The sequence below is a fragment of the Filicampus tigris genome, chromosome 19, assembly GCF_054856515.1.
Source record: "Filicampus tigris isolate MCC_2025a chromosome 19, RoL_Ftig_1.0, whole genome shotgun sequence".
Lineage (NCBI taxonomy): Eukaryota > Metazoa > Chordata > Actinopteri > Syngnathiformes > Syngnathidae > Filicampus > Filicampus tigris.
Window position 1 is genome coordinate 9,920,817 of NC_141235.1, and position 18,310 is coordinate 9,939,126.

Consider the following 18,310-nt stretch of genomic DNA (forward strand, 5'->3'; position numbering starts at 1 on the left):
CTTATCCTTCTCCTTTAACAGAGGATACCAACCATTTTTTCCAGGTTCCAATCAGGTGCTACGCTGTCGCCATCTCCTGGTCACTATGAGAAATGCTTTCGGTGAAAACTTCCGGGAATCTAAAACCAATACAGCATATGAGCCGTATTTCGATTTGTGTCTCGTGATAGATTCTATTTTCGTTTTAGAAATAAAAATTGAACGTCAAATTGTTTTTAGACATTTTCTTACTCGTTCCAGACACCAAATTAGAAAATCAGGCTATATTTCAATGTTGATATTAAAATGAAAATCAAATAACGAGTCGTTTTTCAATTTTTAATATCTTATTTCAAAAGTAACATCCAATGGCCGAAAGAGACACGAACCCCTTTCTTCCCCTTTTAATTTTTATTTTTCCACACCACAAAAATCTGCCATTTGAACATGGGTGTGTAGTCTTTTTATATCCAACAAATTACTCAAAATAGTAATTAACTGAATTAAAAAATACAAAAAACAAAACGTAATGAAAACCAACTAATAATGGGGAAAATCCAAAACTGTCATGATCACGACCCTGGTTTGGGCACATGGTTTACTTCTTCATTTAACAAGTTGAAGTGTACTACATGTTAGAAACTAACATACAACTAACAGTTATATGGTTCTTTGTTGTATAATACATTTTAGTATGATTCGGTTAAATTTCAAGCACATTCATTTTTCAGACAAAACAAAATTAAGTCATTTTCTCAACTATAATTTGTATTTCTGGATTTTCTTACTAAAATAAAAATATGTAACAACTCCGAAAGCCATTTTAGAGCGACTGACAACATTACATTAAGTATGGCCCAAAGGTCCATATTAACGGGAATATGTTTTTGTTACAAAACGTAAGGTGCTTTTTTTCATGAACTTTCGCCGATAGTGGGCGCTGCACCACGGGCTTGAAGAAAACTCTGCGCCTCCGTCACTTCCTTCCCCGGCGCGAGTGACTCGCACTGAACGTCGCACGTTTTCTCCGTGCCAACGCTCACAGCAAAACTGGATTTTATAAACGCTCAAACAACACAGAAGCACCACAGAGCCCACTTCACAAGGACGTAGGTGAATTCAGGGTAGAAATACGTTTCTCACTGGTCGACCCTTGTTCGCTTTCGCCTTGTGAGGCCCGAGTGCTAGCGGAAGCTTATCTTAGCCTCCTCCCCGCGACACGTTAGCTAGCAGCTAAAAAAAAAAAAGAAAAAAAACGTTAGTTAGCAGCTTGTTTGGAAGGCAATCACGTCGTTGATAATTCATACAAATTTCGTCTAATTTAAAATAACACATTTTCGTCTAATAAGATGGTGATCAAATTAATTTGTTTATTTTGGCCAAGATTGTGTAATTACAATCGTCTGTGTTTATTTATTTTTTGCAGATTGAGCCCTTTCTTCAGCAATGTCTCGTTTCTTTGCCACCGGGTCTGACAGTGAGTCAGAGGAGTCCTCATCGGCAGATGAGATCGCCCCCAAAGCACCCGGGACCACGCTCAAGCAGTCAGTGCAATTATTGCGTCACTCCAGTGTTTTGTTTAGGTGTGTAGCCTTCTCACAATGCTTGTTTGACTCCACAGGTCTCTGCTGCTGAGTGATGATGAGGAGGACACCAAGAGAGTTGTGCGCAGTGCCAAAGACAAAAGGTTGGCTGTTTTTTTTCTTTCTTTTTTTCTTCAAGCTGAACTTGACTTTAGTCCTCTCAACTACATGCGTTAACCGTGTTACTTGAATGTGTTCCTGCATCCCAGGTTTGAGGAGTTGACCAATCTCATCAAGACTATCCGCAATGCCATGAAGATCCGCGACATGGCCAAGTGTTTGGAGGAGTTTGAGCAGTTATGTCGAGCATTCCTCAAAAGCAAGAATATAGTGGACAAAGAGGGTGTTCCACCTTTCTACATCCGTCTTTTGGCAGACCTGGAGGACTACCTGAATCAGGTCAGTCCTTATTTTCCCTCTGCCAGAAATTCTCAATTATTTGAATCAATGTTGATTTTTCAGGGTTTGAAATGTGCTTGAATTCCGGTTGAAGTGTTTGAAAATATAACTTAGTCTTTCAGTATAGACAGTATATTCTTTGGAGTGAATAGTCTGTACTCTCATTTCTACTCCTGCTGCTATTGTGAAAAATAACTTTTATTAACCCTCTTAAAATGGATAATGTTTCAGCTTTGGGAGGATAAAGAGGGAAAGAAGAAGATGAACAAGAACAACGCAAAAGCCCTCAGTACACTACGCCAGAAGATCCGCAAGTACAACCGGGATTACGAGACGGAAATCACTGCTTACAAAGAGGTGATAAAATGACACATAACTCGACACATTGACCTTTAAATGATGATCCACCCCTCAATTTTGTACTTGTAAGTGAATGGCACCAGCTCTGATTGTTGTGTCTCACTGGAGGCGGACATTGTCCTCACAATATAATTGTCACAGAATCCTCAAGAGTCTGCAGATGAAGACGAGGACAAGGGCCAAGATGATTCAGGTAAACCTTTTTTTTTTAAATTTATTACTTCATACTTTGAACATGGTATCACTGAAGTTTTATTCCTGTAAGAAAGTTACATGTAAAGAGACAGTGGTTAATATTAGTCATGTTTTTGTTCGTCAGGTTCGGCCTCTGACAGCGATGGGGATGATGATGGTGTGTCCGCTAAAGCCTTCTTGAAGAAAAAACCTGAGGCTGCGCCAGAAGCTAGCAAGTTCCTCAAGTCCGCCAAAGGATCCGGGGTACGGAGTTGGAATTATACTTAACTGGCAATTCAAATTAATAGTGTGTGAATGCAGTACAACCGCAGCGGTTGTACTGCATTCACACTATTAGTTTCTCTGATGTTTACAGTCAAATTCAATCTGTTGAGTGTACTTTATATAAACAGCACAGCAGCAGTTTTTTTTTTTTTAACTCATTCACTGTCATTGACAGATTTACTTGTCTTTTCACAGTCCAGCCATTCAATACCAGGAACTAACTTATGTTTTTTTCAAAAATTTTCAAACGTTAGGGTAAAAGAGGGTCTGAAAATGTCTGTCAGTGAATGAGTTAAACACAAAAACCCCACATACAGTACTGTGCTACCCCATCTGGTGTGGGTGCCCCAACCTGACAACGGCAGTAGTGTGACAGTTGATTGAGGTCAACAAGTTGGCAGTTAGCAAGCTAAACCAAAACTACTAGGAGGAGCTCAGTTTTGCAGCCCAAACTTTGTGGCACCTTTTTCAACGATTTGTATGGTTTAAATGTTGTGGTTTTTGGCAGGACGAGTCATCCTCCAGTGACGATGATGAAGATGACGAAGACTGGGGCTCTGACACTGTCGACACCGGCAGTGAGAGCTCTGATGACGGAGAGGGGAAGAGTGCGTCTCTCGCCATGGTCTTCCTCAAGAAGTCAGTCGCCGCCTCTTCACAATTCATTCTGTCCCCCGCATAGTACTTGAATGTTACAAATGTGATGGCGCAAGTCAGGCATCCCGTCTAAAAGCGTGTCGCGATGCGTTCAGGGCCCATGCGCCTGAGAAGAGCACCGAAAAGGTGGGGAAGAAGAAGAAGCTTAAGAAGAAAGAGAAGCTGGAGGAAGAGGCTGAGGAAGAGGGGGGTGAGGAGGTCGAGGGAGGCTGGGAGAAGGTGAGGGGAGGCGTCCCTCTCGTCAAGGTAAGGACAACACAGCCGTCTTTTTAGATGTTCTAAAAGAAATATCTACTCACATAAAACACAGGATTTTACATTTACCTTTGATTGAAACCTATCAGGAGAAGCCCAAGATGTTTGCCAAGGGCACTGAGATCAACACAGCTGTGGTGGTGAAGAAGCTCCATGAGATCCTGCAAGCCAGAGGCAAAAAGGGCACCGACCGGTATTCACTCAGTGCACACTCAACATCTTCAAGTACCAAATTAGAATTGTACATCTCGTCTCCAGCGGTCAATACCTCAAAATCAATTCCCCGGTGATATGATTTTCTGATTTACTCGAGGCCAGGCCCTGCCTTTTAATGCCACACACACTCAGTCACAGATACTACAATGTAGCATGTGGGGATGGCAGCCCCTTGTGGACTAAAATGCTTTGTTATTGTTTTATGTGTTGTGTTTAATAATACATCAGTTTTTATCTGGTTAATATATGGAATAATGATCATCAAAAAAATATTGGATAGCTGCAGCCCAAGACATGATGTGTTTCCAAAGCAGCGTTTATACTGTATTAGAATGAGCAGATTTGAAGTCATGGGACACAACATTAGGTACACCTGCGCAATCTAATGGGATGTATAAACACAAATTAAAAAAAAAAAAAAAAAGAGTTTGGATTGTATGTTGAATGATAAATACAAGCTCCTCTCTTGCAGAACTGGCCAGATTGAACTGCTCCATGCCCTTGCTGGCATCTCTGCAGAGCATAACCTGGGGGAGGGCGTCCTGGTTAAAATTAAATTCAACATCATTGCATCGCTGTATGATTACAACCCCAATATGGCATCTTTTATGAAGGTAGGAAACTCTTTTTTACAGCTAAAACGCTCTAGATTTGATTGAGACTTTGCTTGACTTGCCTTTTTTTTTTTTTTTTTTTTTTTTTTTTAAACTCCTCAGCCGGAAATGTGGAAGAAGTGTCTGGACTGCATAGATGAGCTGCTGAACGTCCTGTATGACAACAGTAACATGTTCATCGGGGAGAACATTGCAGAGGACAGTGAGAACTTGAACGTCTCCGATCAGGTGTCTGCAGTCTAGCTTCTAAACTTTTTTTTTTTTTTCTTTGTTGCGCAGTTTGCATACTCGATTGCAGAAATGCAATAGTTAAATGATTTTCTTTTTCTCTGGTGTTTTCTCAGCCTTTCAGGGTTCGCGGCTGCATTTTAACTTTGGTGGAGAGGATGGACGAAGAGTTCACGAAGATCATGCAGAACACCGACCCTCATTCACAAGGTAAGCAACGTGGTTTCAGAAGTAATATTGTAAACATGAATCACGAATAGGCACGTGTTATTGTAATAATGGCGAAACCTCTGCCCGTAGAGTATGTGGATAATCTCAAAGACGAAGGGCGCGTGTGCGGCATTATGGACCGCCTGCTCAACTACTTGGAGACCAAGGGCACCACGGAGGAGATTTGCCGTATCTATCTGCACAGAATCATGCACACCTACTACAAGTTTGATTACAAGGCCCACCGGCGCAGCCTGGGCATCCAGGCAGAAACCAAGGTGAGAAAAGTAGCACGGCAATTGCTGTAATGGGTAATTCGGTATAACTTTATGGTGTCGGACATGCTTCACAGTCGCTCTTATGTGCTTACGCATCCCGGTGTCGCGTAGTCCCAGCAGGACCAGGAGGAGAGCGAAGGCGAGGACAGCGCCGTCATCATGGACCGCCTCTGCAAGTTCATCTACGCCAAGGACCGCACCGACCGTATCCGTACGTGCGCCATCCTCTGCCACATCTACCATCACGCGCTGCACTCGCGCTGGTACCAGGCCCGCGACCTCATGCTCATGAGCCACCTGCAGGACAACATCCAGCATGCCGACCCACCCGTTCAGGTGCGCACCCGGGGGCCCACACCTGAAGACCCGAAACCGCCGTTGTGTCGACTTGACATGGAAGCATTTGCTTTCCTTTGTCTTAGATCCTGTACAACAGAACCATGGTCCAACTGGGCATCTGTGCCTTCCGTCAAGGCATGATCAAAGACGCCCACAATGCCCTGCTGGACATCCAGTCCTCGGGCCGTGCCAAGGAGCTGCTGGGTCAGGGTTTACTCATGAGGAACATGCAGGAGAGGAACGCCGAGCAGGAGAAGATCGAGAAGAGAAGACAAGTCAGTCATCAGAGTGCACTCACACAATCAAAATGAAAATGCTTATAGAAAAAACAAAATCTCACCTTTATAAACTAAAAGTAACTGTAATTATAGCGAAAATGTCCTTACATTTTTGGGGCCCCCCCCCCCCCCTAATTAATATCATACATGAGCTTTCGGGGGTTCATTTTGGATTTTTATTTTGATATTGCTGTACATCTTTAGCTACAGAAGAAGGAAGGTCAGGTGTTTGAGAATTGTAGTTTACTGTCTTACCCAATACTTAATGACCTTTTTTTTTATTTGTCTTGCACACAAATCTCCATATTTAAACTAAAACTAATAACTAAATTAATAGAAAGTATTTTTTAAAAATAATATAAACAAACACGCTTGCTATAAAAATTAATTAAAACTAATTGAATTGAAAAAAAAAAAAAAGTCAAAACGAAATTAACTAAATGAAAAATCCCAAATTATTATAATCCTGGCAGGGTGGCACACATGTAGTTAGCATGTCTGATCGATGGTACCTGTGCCCGAACACAAGACATTTTCGTCCGAGCAAAGGTCGGTCGAAATATGACGTCCCTCCTGGCGTCCATTTAGTGCTCATCGTCAGTTGTGTGTCTATCACAGGTGCCCTTCCACATGCACATCAACCTGGAGCTGCTGGAGTGCGTGTACCTGGTGTCGGCCATGTTGCTGGAAATCCCCTACATGGCCGCCCACGAGTTTGACGCCCGCCGCCGCATGATCAGCAAGCAGTTCCACCATCAGCTGCGAGTGGGAGAGAGGCAGCCGCTGCTCGGTAATCAGACAGACAGATTTATCTCTAGTCAAAGAGCATTTCATTGTTCTGCCTGTCACTGTACGTTGCTGGCATAGATAGATGAACAAAGATACATGATATACGCAGACTTGTAGAAATATGTTCACATTACGCCCAGGCCCCCCGGAGAGCATGCGCGAGCACGTGGTGGCGGCCAGCAAGGCCATGAAGATGGGCGACTGGCGCACCTGCCATTCCTTCATCATCAACGAGAAGATGAACAGCAAAGTTTGGGACCTGTTCCCCGAGACGCAACGAGTGTGCGAGATGCTCGTCAGGTTAGCCGGTTTTTAATATCCCCTGTCGTTCGACATTCCACAAATCGCCGTGTCGGACATGCATTGTTCGCTTGGTGACTGTGATGCGTTGGTTTGTGCAGGAAGATCCAAGAGGAGTCGCTGAGGACGTACCTCTTCACGTACAGCAGCGTGTACGACTCCATCAGGTCAGTTGCCACAAATTAGACAGTTATCTAAGAAACATTATAGGGATGGAGCAAGTAATTGATACCCCTTAAACATGTTTATAATTGCCATTGTTAATATAATTAGTAGTTACTTGAGATCAGATTCTGCTTTCCTGTTAACCAGGGCTTTGCCGCCATCTTGTGGTATCTCATGTCAAGAAACCACACAAAAATCTGATTCATAATCAGTGACTATCAAGCCGTGAATAAGCAAGTACATTTAAATTCTGTATGTTTTTTTTTTTCCTAGCATGGGGATGCTATCTGACATGTTTGAGTTGGAGATAGCAACAGTTCACAGCATCATCAGCAAAATGATCATCAACGAGGAGCTCATGGTAACGTTACATGGCTCCTGACATATGGAAAAGAGTCCTTTTGAATTTTTGTGGGCATTTTTTTGTACTTATTACTGTTGTCACCCGCCCGTCGGCAGGCCTCTCTGGACCAGCCCACGCAGACTGTGGTGATGCACCGCACGGAGCCCACCTCCCTGCAGAACATGGCCCTGCAGCTGGCCGAGAAACTGGGCAGCTTGATGGAGAACAACGAGCGCGTCTTCGATCTCAAGCAGGGCGTCTACGGCGGATACTTCAACAGAGGTCAGCTCGATCACGCTCAATTTGCCCTCGAGTATCAGGCTACTCGATTTTGAAACGTTTGCATCACATTTTAGATATTTACATGCATAGTATGTCTTCATTTTAGATATTGAATCTGTTAGATTTTAGCTATTGTGGTGTCACTGCTCTGCTAATTGGTTGGCCCTGCATTACAGATCAGAAAGGCGGATATCAACAGAAACAGTCATACCAGAGAGGTATGTAGAGCGAATTGGTTTTCCATTGGTTGATTTGTTCCCTGAATAATAGTTGATAATTTGCCCCTTACGCAGATGGAGGGAAGGGCGGTTACCAGTCCAAACAGGGTGGTTACCAGGGTGGTTACCAGGGTGGTTACCAGCGAGGCTACAGGAATCAGAACCAAGGCAACTATTGATTTTGGAGAGGTTACATTCCGTTTTGACATTAAGCACCATCTGGCTAGAAGAAGCTGCCTTTGCTGATCCTGAATCAGTTCATTTGAACAAGTGTGGTTTGTTTGAAGTGAGCCTGCTTTGTGTGATCAGTTATAATAATAAACCTTCTTCAATAGTGCTTACTGTTGCTACTTTCTTACTATTTTTTTTTTTAATTATTTATTTTTGTTTTTTATTTTTTTTACACTCTTTCATATGAGGGCCTCGGTTGTACTGGTGAGTCATAGCACGTCTACATAAAATGAATTAGTGATGCATGTATACCAAACAGGCGCATGTTTCACACTTAGTATCAGTATGAAACATTATAAAATACTTTTTTCTTTGTGTTTATTTAATTCCTATTTGAGACATATTATAACGTCATTCTTCAATGTTAAAAATGCTTATACAAACAACACTTTGTTAAAATAAGCATTTTTTTTTCACAATTTCAGCTGGTGGTGTGCCGCGGGATTTTTTCAATTAAATACATGTGCCTTGACTCAAAAAAGTTTGAAAAACACTGAACTAGATCATATCCAGCAGCTTGCATGATGATTTCTCATGCCAGTGTTTGGGAACTACTTCCTTGAGGTGAGTATCTTGATTGTAAAGAAGCACAGATAAAAAATAAATAAAAAAAACTATTTACAACTTTTATTGAGAAGCAAATAGAAAGTGAAAGTGCTCACACGGCCAGCATGTACAAATTTTTACCATGAATTTGACCATTGCTACATTTGTGAAATCCAGTGTGTCCCAATAACAGAAACATTCGTTCGCCATAGTTTCAATTCAGGTGTCTACTGATATCAACACAAATATGAATTAAATGAAAGAAAACAACTAGTTAACTGACTCCACCCTTGACCACCCCCATTAACTCAAAACACTTCTAGTGCGCTCTCAACATGAGTCTCCTGTGGAGCTCCTTCCTGAGCAGATCTCTCTCTTTGCGGATCCCCTTCAGCACTGTTTGGTTCTCCTGGGCCCTGCGCACCAGGTAGGGCAGGGTGTCGTCCACGGAGCCGTACGGGACCGACTTGTACACGGCGTAACCCTCCTTGGCTGTGGAGGAGAGGAGAGGGCTATCGGTTGCCACGACAGTCGCAGGTGAATGGAAAAAGGGGCTATTTTGATGGTGATAATGATATCTCACCTAAAGTAAGGGAAACATGATCACACATCCCCAGAAGCTGACCAAAACACACAGACCCGCTTGCTTTGTCTATGCTCAGTTCCTCAACCCTGGTGGTGATAAAGGAACAACTTTATCAAGAACACAAAAGTAGGTAAGATTACTCTCACATTCTGCATTTCAGCAATCCAACCAGTTCCAGAGAATTTCAGTTGTCCACATGGACTCACCATGTGGCTGCCCGCCTCACCGACTCTTCATTGTGTGTGGCGACTATGATCCTGTAGCGTTGCGGCTCCTTGGCGATGTGCCTCAGCATCACCTCCAGCAAGCTGTTATAACTGTCAAAGAGGGAGGATATACGAAATTATGTAATATAAAGTATTTAATTACATGAGAAACAACTACAATATATTAAAATAGGATACAAATTGAGAATTATTTTGGGATCCAAGGGAAAAAAATTCAAGGCTAGCAAAAAAAATGTGTACAATCAGATTTCAGCCTTATTCATGTCAGTCAAATCTGCCCAAAGACCATTTTGTCGTCCTCTGATTGGTTGGTTCAAGAAAAAAAACGTGTTACGAGCTATATGTCTCTAGCAATCTACGCACATTTCATAATCAGCACCTCTGGTAAGTAAAAAAAGCTTATTTTAACAATATGAGTGTTGTTTTGTTAAAATAAGCATTTTTTAAAAAACATTGAAGAATGATGTTGTATTATAAAATCTTGAATAAGAATTAAATAAACACAAAGAAAAAAGTATTTTATAATGTTTCATATTGATACTTAGTATGAAACATGGGCCTGTTTGGATAAACGTGCCACAAATTCACTTGTCTATAAACAAAGACAATTAGCTACCTGCTGCTGCTACCTGCTGCTATGGTAGAGTGCTACAATGTAGTAAAGACATGATTACGCTGCCAGGCGCTTAGACCGCACAGGCACGCAAATTAGATAATTTCCCACGCCACACCTGACAATATCTCGCGGCACACTGCACAGAGTTTGAAAAACACTGCATTAGTGTACAGTATGACTTAACCGGAAACGCAAGCTACTGTATATGAAAAGGCAATATGTCAAAGTGTAAAATTTGATGCAAATAAGCTCCCTGGCCGAAGCAACAAATGTCTTAACTTGTCGTTTGTGTCCTCCCAGCAGTTTTGGACGGGGTCCGATCGACCCTCCTTCACCGCCAGCGCCCTCTCTTTGTCCATGTAGGCTCCTCGCACCAGCTTGACCCCCAGACAGAAGCCTCCTTCCTGGGACTGTTTGATCGCCTGCAGCAGGTGCGTCCTGGTCTCCTGAGAGTGGATATTTCCCAACAAAGCCACTTTATTTCCATTTGTGGACCACATAAAGTAACCAGAGTCTTGAATTTTGACCTTCAGGTAACACTGGAATGTGTACCAGATCCAGGCACCGTCTTTGTTAAACTTCTTCATCATTGCCATGGAAACAAGAGCCAGGGCAGGGTTCATATAGGTGTACTCCGCATCGACCAAGACCCGCACTTTGTTCACGCTAGCCTGAGGGACACAAGCCACCATGTTGACCACGTTTTCTTGCTGTTGTTATTTTTGAGCCCTCTGTTTCTGCTAGAGGGGACAAGCTGCAAGTCACAACTACTGTAGTCTTACACCTACCCGAAACAGTTATGAAAAGGTAGCACATAACAGCAGACTGGGGTTTATTAACACATCATTCCAAGTGGTAAGATACAAAGGGGTAGGATAGCGAAATATCATCTCGGCCTACTAATGTTTAACGTTTGTGTTAAAAAGACCACACACCCCCTGCCCCTGTACCTTGGCTATCGTGTTGAGTCTCTGCAAGCTGCAGTGGAAATGCGCTGCCTCACTCTCCTCCAAACCGGGGAACTTCACTTCCTCGCCATCCATGGCTCTGACAAGGAGGTTCAAGTCGTACGCTTGTTTAGAAATTACCTTGGTGAGTTTGACCTTGATGGACACAACGAATCATGTCTTGAAATCTTTGTGTCACGAAAAATATGACTGACTCTCTTCATATCTAAAATCTTGTAATGTTGATTAATTCTGCCAGTATTTTCACTGTTATGCCTGTCAATATATGTCATAGGCATAGATAGATGAACAAAGATACATAATTTGGAACAAATAAATGCTAATTTTCGGATGTTGTATGATGTTAAACGGTATCTTAGTGTTAAAGGTCTTGAGTCGAAGCTGCCAAACTTACGCAGAGCTCAGGACTGAGCAGGGCCGTCACCTTCAGTTGCATCATGGGATCTTTGCTCCAATCGTTGCTGTGCGACATTCGCACGCATTCCAACATGGTGTCCATGTTCTCGTTATATCTCTTCTCTCTAGGTGGCATACACGTATTGGTTGAGAATCACTGGTGTCTCCTCTTAATAGCTGGGAGCTGATATCATTTTGTATGTGACAAATCAGAGTGCTCCTGACCCTGTGCTCTCTCCCAGGTCCTCCTCAATGGGAACCGCCAGCATGGGCCTCAGTCCCAGCAAGCTCATCTTCTCCATGGACTCAGAAATCTCCTTCTCGTTCTCTCCAGCCACAAACTGAGCGTACACTGTGGATCTCATCAGCGAGGAGAACACACGCCTGCCCAGAATGCTGCGGGCTGCTGACATCAGCTGCCAAAGAGACATATGACCGGGTTATGCTCCCCTTACAGTTTTTAATGTGAATCTGACACAAAATGGCTTTTAGTTCGGTGAGGAGAATTGCAACGGAGGGGTTGTGGCCCAAATATCCCCCCAGGAACAGCTCACTGATGACATGTGTTACATTTTGTCAAATGGGCAGGTGTGAGTTTTAATATGACTGGATCGTTCTGAACATGAGGGTGTGCACACTTGTGCAAACACTTAATTTCCACCATTCCTTTTCTCTAAAGGTTAAAAAACAATTGTGCTTAGGTTAGGTCATTCACATTAATTGTGAAAAAGTTATGAAACATTATCGTCGTCTCAGGTTTTAAATTCAGAAAAACACGCCGTTTCAACGTGGCTGTGTGGACTTTTTATATCCATTGCGTTTTAGTTTGTAATGTCAGTTACATAGCAAATTTACTCCTCATTTGCAAACCCAAACTGATGAAATATAAACGCTTGCATGAAAATATATTCCGGGGGGAAATTAACTTGTCCAATGTGCGACAGAAATACATACATAATACATTCTAGTGCACAATGTTTGGAGCCACGCTTTCTTTTTCTTCAGGCTTTCACATCGCCATAATTAAGATTTTAAATGAAATAAAAGTCGTGTACTTGACTTTTTGTATAACTGTTTTTAAATATTCTTTATGTATTGTATTACCCCTGGTTCTTGAGAAACGTGACAATTTGACATCAGTAAACAGCTGACAAGACAGTATCTACAAGTAAGGCCGTATCTGTCTACAAAAAAATCGGATCTTGTGTCTCACCTTGTTACAGTTGTTGACAAGCACAGGGAAGGAGCAGAATCGGAATACAGCTAACGTGCGAAACAACTCTCTCAGGCTCTTCACCCGGAATGCGCTGGGATCCTCGAAGGCCAAAGAGGCGGCCAGGAGGTTAGGCGGCTTGTCTGCAGCAGCAGCCTGCACCAGCCTGGGGGAGGCAGTAGACATGACTCTCGTGGAGAGCAGGTAGAGGCGCGAGGAGAACAGGCGAGTGCAAATCATCTTCCCTGCGTGGAGTTCACTTCAGGATTCTTAAAGTTTGTGTTGAGTGTTCCTTGTCAACAAGAGTTTAGGTGTGTTCTAAGGTCAACACACATGCGTGCTTAAGAAAAGTATGCAGCTTGTCTGAACCGGTCCTGTCAAAACTGGTCCTGTCAGAAAAAGAGATTGTTTTCATTTAGTTTGTAATTCACTTAAACTTGGGCCACCTTACCTGTGGTTCATGTGAAGTTGGGCAGCTGAGCAAATTTTTATGTTTTGCAGGTGTTTTGTAGAATCAGCCCAAAAATGTCATCTTTACGCCCACCTACTGGTTAATGAGTGACTGTGTGAAAATTAGAGCAAACACCAAGTTGACCGTTGGCATCCACCAAAAAAGGGTACCTTCAGTAACATTAGCTCAAGATATCGACCAGAGTGATTAGAATTTGCAAATTTCACATTTTAACCCTTGAGAAATTAGTTCTTCTGCTCTTTGAAAATCTTCTCATTCATCACTATAAATCTTCTTATGATTAGACCCAATGATATTATACCGGAAAACTGGTGTTAAGTGTTTTGTTGTCTGTTTTCGTTTTATGTTGAGAAAATTCAACTCCCAAAACCACTGTGCCGTGAGATCATCAAGTGTGCTGTGGGAAATTATTCAATTTGAGTTCATTAGTCAAACATGCTGAATGACGAGCTGAAAACCATAACATTACTTATTCGAAATAATGTATTTATTCCAAATGATCTAATCTCTTTCTTCACCTATTCCTGCCAGTCACTTAAATTTAGCATATAGTCATTAAGAATAGTCCCATTTCACATTTTAGCCCTTAGGAGTACGACACAAAATTGATCATCCTTCATGATCATCCTTTATTATGATCATATACAGTGCTTGAATGTATTCTACCAGTGTTTCTCAAGCTGTATTGAGCCAATGCTCATGCATTATATAAGAAATTTCACGACACGCCACCAAACAGAAATATCATATGTATATATAGTGAAATAATGATTGAATTAACCATTGCAGACACATAAGAAGTTATTTTTGTAATTACCAGTGCTGTTAAATTAGGTTAGCTGTTGCATAAATGTTGCATGTGGTTGTTCTCTAAACTTGTTTTGACCTAAAATTTAAGGTTAATTGTCAACACACGGTGTTTGGGTTGAGTTACATATTAAGAGGGTGTCACTTCAAATGTCTGAGAGAAAGTCAATCAGTCAGTCTGCCGAGGAAATGATTAACCATGCAGCCTCGTCATGTCTGTGAAGTGACTTACTCTGTGTTCTGGAGCATGACATACATTTGGTGGGGGGCATTGTTGAACAACCAGGCGTGCAAATACAGTATAACGATACAGTGTGGCCAGCTTTTATAAATAGGTGACATTTCAGTAAAATTGCCAATAATTCAATGGAATGTATTCATATGTTGATTTTTGACATCACAGAAGCTTTCCAATTTTGCGATGCGTTAAGGAGAATTGCATCATAGATGTTGCAATGGGCAGGCCCATGTTTCCTATTTTAGTGGCGTAAAACGTTGGCGTGCCAGTCAGGACAGCACTCACATTGATAGTGTTTTTTGCTAATGTTACTGTTACAGAATGTGCAATGCTCCTACGCACATTATTGCACAGTAAAATGATCAGTCAATGGTGATTTTGTTCAGTTATATCAACAAAGAATATATCTATTGACAATATGTTTATCTGGCTAGTCAGCTAGCTATCTAGCTATATAGTCAGGTAGATATCTAGCTGGCTATCAGGCTAAATAGCTATTTAGCTAGCTTTCTATCAAGCTCGCTATGTGTCAGTGCCATTATATAATACAGTACATATTATTTTGTGTGCAATCATATAAAATACAAACAGGTCTTGGAAAAGATGTGAATCACATATTTTTAATTCCATATACTGCAATGGCTATTTCAGCCAAAGCACTATTTACAAATCTTTTTTTTCCTCTTTCAGTTTCCCTGAGAACTCACACTTAAAGATCACAATGAACTACGTCAATGCTACACATTGCTAATTTCCCCCTAAAAGCGCTATCAAGCCAAAAACAATTCAGCATCAAAATGTCCTTTTTTTTTTTTTCTTTTTAGAACACGGCCCTGGTGCTCACATCCAGGAAGGACCCTTGGCCATGGGTGTGCTGGTGTCTGTATAGTGGCCTGAGGGGGATGGTGAGAGATGGGTGAGGGTCCTGACGTAGCCGGATTGGGTAGGACGAAAAAGCTGGGTAGATGGTTGGGGTGGCAGGTGGGATGGGGAGGGGTGGCTCCAGCTGGGGGAGCAGGGAAGGGTGGTGCAGCATCATGTCCGAACGGTAGGGGCCAGCAGGGGGGAACTGGGGGATGGCGCCCAGCTCCACCGATGGGTACGAGGGCGCCATATTGTTCAGGTTTTGAGGGTGAGGAGTGGAGTGGAAGCAAGAGGAAGCTTGGAAAGGCAGTGAGGAAGATGGGTGGGGGAAGGTGGTGGAGAAGCTGGGGCCTTGATTTTGCTGGGTCAAGTTGGAGAGGTGGAGGGCCTGGCTTGGGAAGGACAGGTTCTGCATGGGTGGTGGGAACGCAAATGGTGCTGGGGGGGCACCCAATGGGGGTTGGGGCTCTGGGTTTGAAGAGAGGGTATTTGGATAAATGAAGGCATCCGAAGTTTGCTTGGTGGGTGAATTGTGGCTATTGGAAAGGCTGTCATCTTGTTGCATGAGCAGAGAGATTTGGTCCTGGGACTGACACGGAGGAAAAGAGTTGTCGGCTTCCGGGTTGGGTGGCGGTATCGTCTGATAGGAGGGTGAAGAGGAAGAGGAGGAGGAGGATGGCGGTGGAGTGGGGAAGGTGAAGGCGGTCTGCTGCAAAGAGGGCGAGGCGGTGGAGGATGCGGTGGAGAGGGTGGGGGAGGTGGAGAGGACAGCGGGGTAGTCCATGGGAGGGTCGGATGGATTTGAGGGGAAGGTGGAGGGCTGAGGGAGAGCAACGAAGGAGGGCGGGCTGGTCCGATTTGCGGGGAAGGTGGAGGTGAACGCTGTCTCACTCAGGGAGTCGGAACTGTGGGGAGAGCACATGTAAAAGATTACATGCTGACGCTAACTGGAGGTGGGCCGAAACGCTACCAGAAGCCCTGATATAAAGTGACAGCCAAAATTCTGTTGGTTCCACAAACGCTTACCTTTCAATGATTGTATTCGTGACCTCACTTCCTGTCGTGTCCTGCATCCCAGCACTAATGGAGAGATTTATGTCTGGAATCTGAGAGGCCATGAAGGCCTCGTCGAGGTCCAGAGGCTGCTCTGAGACGAGACTGCCCTGGAAGGGGGTGTCCTCTGGGGTAAACCCACATGAGGGCTCAGCAGGTAGAGTGGGCAGAGAGGCCAAAGCGAGGGCCTGCAGCTCTGCTCCGGTAATGTTGGGGGTGGTGGTGGGGACAGTGGATAGATGCTGAGTGGAGTCACATGGACCGCAATTCCCTGTAGAGGACATAGTTGACATATATCAAGAGAAGTATTGTTACGTAGTCATAAATTGTCATCACTCGTAAATATCTCCGCTCTAAGGGGTCCCTGGGCCCAAAAGGTTTGAGACCCCTGGTATAGATTACCCACTGACCTATAGTCACGGTTTCCGTCATGTCCGCTAGTTTTCGCTTCTGTCTTGCATCTCTTTGTCTGTAGAGAAACATTTTTTTTAAGAAATTGAAGCAGGACATGACACTGACTAGAAGCAAGTATGCCTTTGTCGTGAATTACTTTTTGCTATTCATGCCTTCCTCTCGGAATCCTTTGGCAAAGGGGTTGGACTTGATCTTCAGCTCTGTGATCTGCAAACAAACAAAAACACAAATGAAAGATAATAGTTTAGTTTTAGGAACCAAATCGGGTTCCCTGCAAAAAGTTATCGCTACTACATTGTGTGACAGTACCTTGCTGTTCTGGTAAGCGGTGACTGTGATAAACTGGGTCTCGGGGAACACAAAGGAGTGCTGCCCTCCGCCCCAACTCAGCATGTCCCTGGCCTCGATCACGTGCACTCTAGGCTGGTAGCGATGAAGTGAGTGGAGGATGATCTGGAAAGAAGAAGAAAGGTTGGAATGTTAAGTTTTAGATCGTATTTCATACCCTCAAAACTCTGCATTGTGTGTGAGATAAATACTTCCTGGATATTGTGCAAGTCCTACCTACCTACAGGTACATACTGTAGCTACCTACTTTCAATCAACCGGTAACTGTCTATCAGTCTACCAATTCACCTACCTACCGGTCTATGAATATCTTGAGCAAGCTACCTTCCTACCGACCTACTGCTCTGTCAAGTCGTGCCTCATTGTGTTGTGCGCTACCTACATGTCCCTGCGTGTCCAGTGTGTTGTTGGTGAGCTTGGCATAGTGAAAGGAAATGCTGCGGCTCTGCCAGTGAGCACCAGTGGCGGGGGAATCCGGGTGGATGAACACCCGGTCCGGTAGACGGGCTTCGGCCCCGCCCACCGCCTGCCATCCGCCTCCTTGGAATCGATAGCGCGAGTTGTCCATCGGGATGATGTCCAGGAGGAGGATGTAGCGTAGGGATGGGTTCAGGCCCGACAGTTTCAACTTCATACCGGGAAACATCCGTCTAGAGTGAAGGAAGTGGGGTGATGAGGGGAAGATGGAGGTTAGGTCGAGGTTTAGATTAGATTATGTTCAATTTAATTAAATGTCACAAATATGCAGATTGTATTTAACCAGAAGTGCGTAAGTAGTAATACTGCAGTACTGCCGGTACTGCTATACTAAAAGAAGATAGCTATACTGTGTTACGAAGTTGTACTAAGTGAACATCCTTCCTCCTCTCACCTGCCCTTTTTGGTAATGATCATCTCCGTTCCCACTGAGGTGAACTGCTTCCACAGGGACGAGTTCTCCAGGTCCATCTTCACATCGTCTTTTTGCGCTTGGGCCGTCGGCTCGCCGTGGAGGACGGGCGGGGGCGCCAAAAGCCTCCCAGGGGGCAGGGCTTTGGCCACGCCGTCACACGTAGTAGGGAACAGTGGCATGTGGGAGGCAGGCTCTCGATCTTTGGGAATTGTGGAGAAATGGTGGGAATGAGCTGCAAGTGATCAAAAATGTGCTGCTTGTCTTGAAACTTTAACACGAAAGAGGGAGCATGTAACTCCTATTCTGGCCTCTCAAGTTCAGCTGCAGTTGTTTTTTATAAGTACTCATAATATACATAAAACATAAACATAAACATAAAACTGAGTTATGTGGGTTTGAATGGGCAGACTCTCTCACCTCTGTAGAAGCGGTCTCCAATCGTCTGAGGGCCCAGAGCCAAACCGGGGTACACGTCCACTCCAAGCAT

General features: G+C 43.7%; 3 protein-coding genes across 4 annotated transcripts; 1 reads left to right on the forward strand and 2 right to left on the reverse strand.

The window, feature by feature from the left end:
- The first annotated feature begins 923 nt into the window (after nucleotides 1-923).
- eif3c (eukaryotic translation initiation factor 3, subunit C) lies at nucleotides 924-8,289 on the forward strand. The gene is made up of 23 exons (XM_086016209.1): nucleotides 924-1,088; nucleotides 1,406-1,523; nucleotides 1,601-1,666; nucleotides 1,772-1,961; nucleotides 2,193-2,318; nucleotides 2,463-2,514; nucleotides 2,641-2,759; nucleotides 3,289-3,419; nucleotides 3,533-3,683; nucleotides 3,782-3,885; nucleotides 4,381-4,522; nucleotides 4,625-4,750; nucleotides 4,867-4,960; nucleotides 5,051-5,238; nucleotides 5,350-5,574; nucleotides 5,661-5,852; nucleotides 6,474-6,645; nucleotides 6,785-6,944; nucleotides 7,046-7,111; nucleotides 7,383-7,470; nucleotides 7,569-7,734; nucleotides 7,911-7,952; nucleotides 8,028-8,289. Exons 2-23 carry the CDS (start codon nucleotides 1,426-1,428, stop codon nucleotides 8,129-8,131), a joined length of 2,802 nt encoding a protein of 933 aa, XP_085872335.1. The 5' UTR covers nucleotides 924-1,088; nucleotides 1,406-1,425; the 3' UTR covers nucleotides 8,132-8,289.
- Nucleotides 8,290-8,795: 506 nt separating this feature from the next.
- On the reverse strand, nucleotides 8,796-13,109 carry prodh2 (proline dehydrogenase 2). 2 transcript variants are annotated; one of them, XM_086016215.1, is made up of 9 exons: nucleotides 12,736-13,109; nucleotides 11,748-11,938; nucleotides 11,521-11,647; nucleotides 11,109-11,261; nucleotides 10,686-10,829; nucleotides 10,438-10,604; nucleotides 9,522-9,632; nucleotides 9,313-9,422; nucleotides 8,796-9,221 (listed from the first exon to the last, which is right to left on the reverse strand). In XM_086016215.1, exons 1-9 carry the CDS (start codon nucleotides 12,973-12,975, stop codon nucleotides 9,049-9,051), a joined length of 1,416 nt encoding a protein of 471 aa, XP_085872341.1. In that variant the 5' UTR covers nucleotides 12,976-13,109; the 3' UTR covers nucleotides 8,796-9,048. The 2 variants fall into 2 exon arrangements, with proteins under 2 accessions (XP_085872341.1, XP_085872342.1); XM_086016216.1 differs by having other exon boundaries at nucleotides 9,313-9,401; nucleotides 12,736-13,105.
- A 1,963-nt stretch (nucleotides 13,110-15,072) lies between these two features.
- tbx6 (T-box transcription factor 6) lies at nucleotides 15,073-18,310 on the reverse strand. The gene is made up of 8 exons (XM_086017521.1): nucleotides 18,241-18,310; nucleotides 17,803-18,022; nucleotides 17,314-17,581; nucleotides 16,893-17,036; nucleotides 16,720-16,790; nucleotides 16,580-16,638; nucleotides 16,143-16,440; nucleotides 15,073-16,021 (listed from the first exon to the last, which is right to left on the reverse strand). The coding sequence occupies exons 1-8, from the start codon at nucleotides 18,308-18,310 to the stop codon at nucleotides 15,073-15,075; spliced, it is 2,079 nt and encodes a 692-aa protein (XP_085873647.1).

What these genes read in the sequence shown, in the direction of transcription:
- prodh2 (XM_086016215.1), bottom strand. Translation starts at nt 12,975, where the DNA reads ATGATTTGCACTCGCCTGTTCTCCTCGCGCCTCTACCTGCTCTCCACG. An exon ending in TTGTCAACAACTGTAACAAG is followed by an intron (nt 11,939 to 12,735) that starts GTGAGACACAAG and finishes TCTCTTTGGCAG; the next exon opens with CTGATGTCAGCAGCCCGCAG. An exon ending in TGCTCAGTCCTGAGCTCTGC is followed by an intron (nt 11,262 to 11,520) that starts GTAAGTTTGGCA and finishes GTGTCCATCAAG; the next exon opens with GTCAAACTCACCAAGGTAAT.
- tbx6 (XM_086017521.1), bottom strand. Translation starts at nt 18,310, where the DNA reads ATGCTTGGAGTGGACGTGTACCCCGGTTTGGCTCTGGGCCCTCAGACG. An exon ending in GACGGAAACCGTGACTATAG is followed by an intron (nt 16,441 to 16,579) that starts GTCAGTGGGTAA and finishes TGTCCTCTACAG; the next exon opens with GGAATTGCGGTCCATGTGAC. An exon ending in ACGAATACAATCATTGAAAG is followed by an intron (nt 16,022 to 16,142) that starts GTAAGCGTTTGT and finishes CTCTCCCCACAG; the next exon opens with TTCCGACTCCCTGAGTGAGA.
- eif3c (XM_086016209.1), top strand. Translation starts at nt 1,426, where the DNA reads ATGTCTCGTTTCTTTGCCACCGGGTCTGACAGTGAGTCAGAGGAGTCC. An exon ending in CGGCGGATACTTCAACAGAG is followed by an intron (nt 7,735 to 7,910) that starts GTCAGCTCGATC and finishes CCTGCATTACAG; the next exon opens with ATCAGAAAGGCGGATATCAA. An exon ending in GAAACAGTCATACCAGAGAG is followed by an intron (nt 7,953 to 8,027) that starts GTATGTAGAGCG and finishes CCCCTTACGCAG; the next exon opens with ATGGAGGGAAGGGCGGTTAC.